Here is a 5,635-nt window from a genome sequence, read left to right as displayed (position 1 = left end):
CTAAGTTGATAAAAATCATAATTGGATTATAATCCAAATTCTAATCCTTTTATTATTAATTTATTTTTTACTATTTTTTTACTTCATTTATTAATCTATTTTTTTCTATTTTTTAACGAATACTTCTTATAACATTATACTTCTATAGCTCTATGAACCTAAATGCTATATATAAGGTTCCTAATAGAATAACAGTTTCTCTGGCTGGCTAGGGTTTAGGGTTTTTCCTTGAACACGCCGCCTATAGAATTTCGTACCTAGCATAGTCTAGGTTTCTATCACCCTTCAGCCTCCTTGGAGACTGGTAGGACGGACTGTACTGTGAGTAGCGTCACGTAGTGAGGCAGTAGTTGGGTCAGAAGAATAATCATGGCTGGTTTAAATGAGATGTGGGCAAAATTTTCTCTGTCAGAGGAGGAAGAACGTGGGGCTGAGGTTTCACAACAAAAGGAGTTGCTTGTTCATAGGCTGGCAGGTAAGTTTCTCACGAAGCGTGTGCTGAACGTGGATGCCGTTGCTCGCACGTTTAAACCCCTTTGGAAACCTATTGGAGAACTTAAGATTCGTGACATTGGGGACAATATATTACTGTTCGAGTTTGATGATGCCCTTGATCTGGAGCGTGTGTTGGAGTACGAACCTTGGTCGTTCGACAGGAACCTAGTAGTTTTTCAAAGGATCGTTGATGCTGAATCGGCATTGTCACTTGACTATTCATCCACCACCTTTTGGATGCAAATTCACAATATTCCACCGAACCTTGTCACTCAGGAGACGGGAGAATCAATTGGTAATATGTTGGGCTCAGTGGTGCAGGTGGCCAACCCCGAAAACGACGGCACAGGGGGTGAGTTTTTAAGGGTGAGAATTAAAATCGATATTTCGCGGCCATTGCCAAGGTGCTGCAAGCTCTGGAATGACGGTAAACTCGTGGGCTAGGTGGGCTTGAGATTTGAGTGCCTTCCTAACTTTTGCTACTGGTGTGGGAGAGTTGGTCATGGGGAGAGGGATTGTGAGGTTTGGCTGCGCAGCATGGGGCGTTTGCGAAGGGAAGATCAGCAATATGGTGATTGGCTTAGGGCAGAGGCAGTCAGAGCATCAAGGAAGACGGTGACTGTGATTGCAGGAGCTGCTCGCAGCCAAGTTCCATGGGCAAAGCATAAGCAACGCCAAGCTTATGGACTCGGCACTAGGGGCGGAATGGCTGCTCCAACAAGCTCTGCTACTGGATCAGATCTCAAGTCACAGGGGGAGTACAGAGGAGATAAAAATGTTGTGGCATCCAAACCGGTGGCACTTATAATTGAGGAGGTTGGGTGTGGGAGCACTTCAGACAGTGAGAGCATGGCGACTAGCAAATGTAGAGTGCTTGAGGAAGAACAATCCGTGAGATTGGAACAGAATATAGTGAACCTGTCCATTGGGGAAGAAACGAATCACCAAGAAATTGGGAGAAAACTTACGGGTAAGGGCAATTATGTGGTGTGTGGTGTTCAATCAAGTTCCCTGGATGATAAATCTGCCACCTCTAAGCCAACACCACAATCTACAAGGGGTTGGAAAAGATTAGCACGTGAGGTGGGAAATTATGGACATGGGTCAAAAGAGGGGTGTGGGACCGATGTGGAGGGTTTAAAAAATGTTTTTGGGAAACGTGGTATGGACATGGAGATTGATGTACTGTATGAGGGGAAGAAGCATTGCTTGGAAGGTGGTAGTCAGGTGGAAGACCAAAATTCTAAGGTGATTGCTGGGTCCCAGCACCACCGTGCTCAATGAGTTGCCTTAGTTGGAACTGTCGTGGGCTTGGGAACCCACAGACAGAGGATGAAGTAGTTGCTCTTGTGATTACAAAAGATCCCAAGTTGGTTTTCTTAATGGAAACCAAAGCTGATAAACCTATTTTGGAAAGGGTTGGTAAACGGATTCAATTTACTAATCTTTTCTTTGTTCCTCGTATTAATTCAGGTGGTGGTCTTGCATTGTATTGGAAATCTAAGCTTGTTGTGGCTGTTCAGTCTTATTCAAATCTCCACAAAGATGCTTTTATCAACCATGGAGCGGATGACGCCTGGCGTTTCACAGGTTTCTATGGAGATCCTGAGACTGCCAACCGGGAAAACTCCTGGTCTTTACTTCGAGAGTTGAGCCGCCGTTCAACCTTACCTTGGGTATGTATGGGGGATTTCAATGAAATTTTGTTTGCTGATGAGAAACTGGGTTGGTTGGATAGGCCAGAGAGACAAATGCAGAGTTTTAGGGATGCCTTGGACTACTGTATACTGAAAGATCTTGGCTTCAATGGTTAACCTTTCACTTGGTGTAATCGTAGGTCGGGTGATCAAAATACCTGGATTCGGCTGGATAGAGGGGTAGCTACCATTGATTGGATTTTACGGTTCCCTACTACCCGTATTCACCATTTAGATGCTTTCCATTCTGATCATAAGCCATAGCTGCTTTACCCAGATTCTGAGTATAAGCGTTTTTATGGAAGGGGCAAATTGTTCCGTTTTGAAGCAATGTGGTTAAAAGACCTTTCCTGTGAATCGGTGATTAAAGATGCTTGGGGTGAACACGCTATGTCTGAATCGGTCTGGGGATTCCAAAAAAAGATTGTGGCTTGTCAAAATAATTTGAAGGTGTGGAACAAAAATTGTTTTGGGCATGTCCGTAACTCTTTACAAAAGAAACTTAAAGAATTGCAGGAGGCAAAAGAAGGTGGTAGCTATCGAACTAACCCAAGGAGAATCTACATGTTGAGGGAAGAAATCCAAAGGCTGAAAAATAGGGAAGAATGCATGTGGAAGCAGCGGTCCTGGAATGCTTGGCTCAAGGAAGGTGATAGCAACTCACGGTTTTTCCATTGTCGGGCTAATCAAAGGAACCGAAGAAATTTTATTACAGGCTTGGAGGACAATGATGGGGTGTGAAGAGAGGATGAGGGCCGAATGGGAGGCATCATTGAGGATTATTTCAGGGACATCTTTACTACATCCAATCCTTCAGGATTTGAGGAAATTTGGGTGGTGTTCACTCAACCATATCTGAGGAGGATGCAGGGTTGCTAGGCCGTGACTTCCAAGCTAGTGAGGTTAAGCTTGCTCTTGATCAAATGGCCCCTCTTACCGCCCCTGGACCTGATGGTATGTCCCCTATCTTTTATAAATCTTTTTGGCACATTGTGGGTAAAGATGTTACTTCTGTGGTGCTTAATGCTCTTAATTCTGGTGTGGTCCCTGAGTCGTTAAACTCCACTTTTATTGCTTTAATCCCAAAAGTAAAACACCCTAAGAAAGTGGCAGATTTCCGCCCTATCAGTTTGTGTAATGTGGTTTATAAACTGATTTCTAAGGTTTTGGTGAATCGTTTGAAAAAATTCCTTGCTTTTGCTATTTCGGAAACTCAGAGTGCATTTTTATCAGGTAGACTTATATCGGATAATGTGCTTGTGGCCTTTGAAACTCTTCACTACCTTAAAAGGAAAACCATTGGGAAGGTGGGCCAGATGGCTTTGAAGCTTGATATGAGTAAGGCTTATGACAGGGTAGAATGTGAATTCCTGGAGCAGGCTATGCGGCATCTTGGGCTGGGGGAGAGGATGGTGTCTCTCATTATGTCTTGTAATTAGCACTGTAACCTATTCGGTTCTGGTGAATGGTTAGCCTGTGGGTAATATCAAACCTAGTCGTGGTCTACGTCAAGGAGATCCACTGTCACCCTATTTTTTCCTTATGTGTGCCATGGGTTTACAAAGTCTGTTGAATAAAGCTGAATTGGAGGGGCATATCAGGGGTGTGGCCATTTGTAGGAATGGACCAAAAGTCTCTCACTTATTCTTTGCAGATGATAAGTGTGCTGTTTTGCAGTGCTAAAGAAGCTGAGTGCCAGAAGATTCTTGATATTCTGGCTATTTATGAGAGAGGGTCGGGGCAGAAAATTAACCGGGAGAAAACTAATTTATTTTTTAGCTCCAATACTCCTCATGAGGTCCAGGTCCGGATTCAACAGGTTTTGGGTGTTCCTTCTATCCGTCAATTTGAAAAATATTTGGGTTTGCCGGCATTGGTGGGTAGGGCAAAAAAACAAAGCTTCATTTACATCAAAGAAAGGGTATGGAAAAAGCTTCAAGGGTGGAAAGAAAAATTACTGTCTCAGGCGGGTAGGGAAGTGCTGATTAAGTCAGTAATTCAGGCGATCCCGACTTACACCATGTGTTGCTTTAAACTTCCCAAGGGCCTTGTAAGGGATCTGGAAAGCATGATTCGCAAATTTTGGTAGGGGTATAGTGGAGAGCATCGGAAAACCCACTGGGTAAAATGGGAACGATTATGTGAAGCCAAAGAAGTGGGTGGTCTGGGTTTTAGAGAGATTGAAAAATTTAATGATGCCTTATTGGCTAAACAAGTCTGGAGAATGATCAATAACACTGATTCTCTTTGTCATCGTGTCTTTAAGGCACGGTTCTTTCCGAATTGTTCCATCTTAGATGCAAAAGAATCCAGTTCCGGTTCTTACGCATGGAAGAGCATTATTGGTGCTAGAGACGTGATTCGAAAAGGTATGGTTTGGCGTATTGGGACAGGGGAGGCAGTGCGTATTAAGGAGGATAGGTGGCTGCCTGGACATGTTAACTGTTCGGTCATTTCTCCCCTTCCTTCTATGGCCTCGGATGTGAAAGTGAGTTCTTTGATTGATCCAGATAGAGTAGCTTGGAGAACAGAGGTTGTGCAGCAACTATTTCTACCCCATGAAGCTGACATTATCTTGGGAATTCCATTGAGCTCTTGACGCCCCGATGATCGCATTATTTGGGCACACACACCATCTGGTATGTTTACATCTTGTAGTGCTTATAAACTACTGGTTTCTTGTGATATCTCTACCAGTGCAGGTGGATCAAATCTAGACAGCCAGAAAAAATTCTGGAAAGGCATCTGGCAGCTTCGGGTACCCAACAAAATAAGGCATTTTGTGTGGAGAATATGCAACAATGCTCTGCCTACTCTGGTCAATCTTCACTGACGCAGCATTATGCCTAGTCTGATCTGTGCTCAGTGCCAAAATTACCCTAAAGACGCTCTCCATGCAATATGGTGCTGCGAAACCATCAAAGGAGCTTGGTCGACCTTGGAGTGGATTCGTCAAATCGCACCGCCACAGCCTGCCTCCTTTAACGAGTTACTAGCTGGATTCTTGTCCTGCGGAGAAGAATTCAGAGCTGAGATTTTTGTGACCAGTGCGTGGTTCCTCTGGAATAGAAGGAATGCTGTTCATTTTGGCCGCCCCCCATTGCCCGTGGATAGCATATGTAGCAAAGCAGGAAATTACTTGCAGGAATTTTTGCAAGCTCAGATAGAAGAGCCAATTCCAGTTCGTCCTCCTCCCAGTCAACAGTGACGTCCTCCGGATCATCATTGCTTAAAGATAAATTTCGATGCCGCGGTGTTTCGTCGATCAAGTAAGGCAGGCATTGGTGTCGTTATCCGTAACAATGCAGGTGAAGTTGAAGGTGCTCTGTCCTCTTCCATTCCCATGGCCCATTCGGTGGCTGATCTTGAAGCCTTAGCATGTTTGAAGGCTGTCCAGTTTGCTCTGGAACTGGGTATTACTAGAGTAGTGTTTGAAGGTGATT

The 5,635-nt window shown here is 44.2% G+C and overlaps 1 protein-coding gene across 1 annotated transcript; it reads left to right on the top strand.

The window, feature by feature from the left end:
- Nucleotides 1–1,775: 1,775 nt before the first annotated feature.
- On the top strand, nt 1,776–4,791 carry LOC115990665. The gene is made up of 5 exons (XM_031114475.1): nt 1,776–2,304; nt 2,470–2,841; nt 3,063–3,604; nt 3,847–4,185; nt 4,282–4,791. Exons 1-5 carry the CDS (start codon nt 1,776–1,778, stop codon nt 4,789–4,791), a joined length of 2,292 nt encoding a protein of 763 aa, XP_030970335.1.
- The last annotated feature ends 844 nt before the right edge of the window (nt 4,792–5,635 follow it).

The sequence above is a fragment of the Quercus lobata genome, chromosome 5 (genome assembly GCF_001633185.2).
Source record: "Quercus lobata isolate SW786 chromosome 5, ValleyOak3.0 Primary Assembly, whole genome shotgun sequence".
Lineage (NCBI taxonomy): Eukaryota > Viridiplantae > Streptophyta > Magnoliopsida > Fagales > Fagaceae > Quercus > Quercus lobata.
Note: the sequence above shows the minus strand (reverse complement) of the source record. Positions and strands in the feature narration are given on the sequence as shown.

What these genes read in the sequence shown, in the direction of transcription:
- LOC115990665 (XM_031114475.1), top strand. Translation starts at nt 1,776, where the DNA reads ATGAGTTGCCTTAGTTGGAACTGTCGTGGGCTTGGGAACCCACAGACA. An exon ending in GAATGCTTGGCTCAAGGAAG is followed by an intron (nt 2,842 to 3,062) that starts GTGATAGCAACT and finishes AGGAGGATGCAG; the next exon opens with GGTTGCTAGGCCGTGACTTC. An exon ending in GGGAAGTGCTGATTAAGTCA is followed by an intron (nt 4,186 to 4,281) that starts GTAATTCAGGCG and finishes AAATTTTGGTAG; the next exon opens with GGGTATAGTGGAGAGCATCG.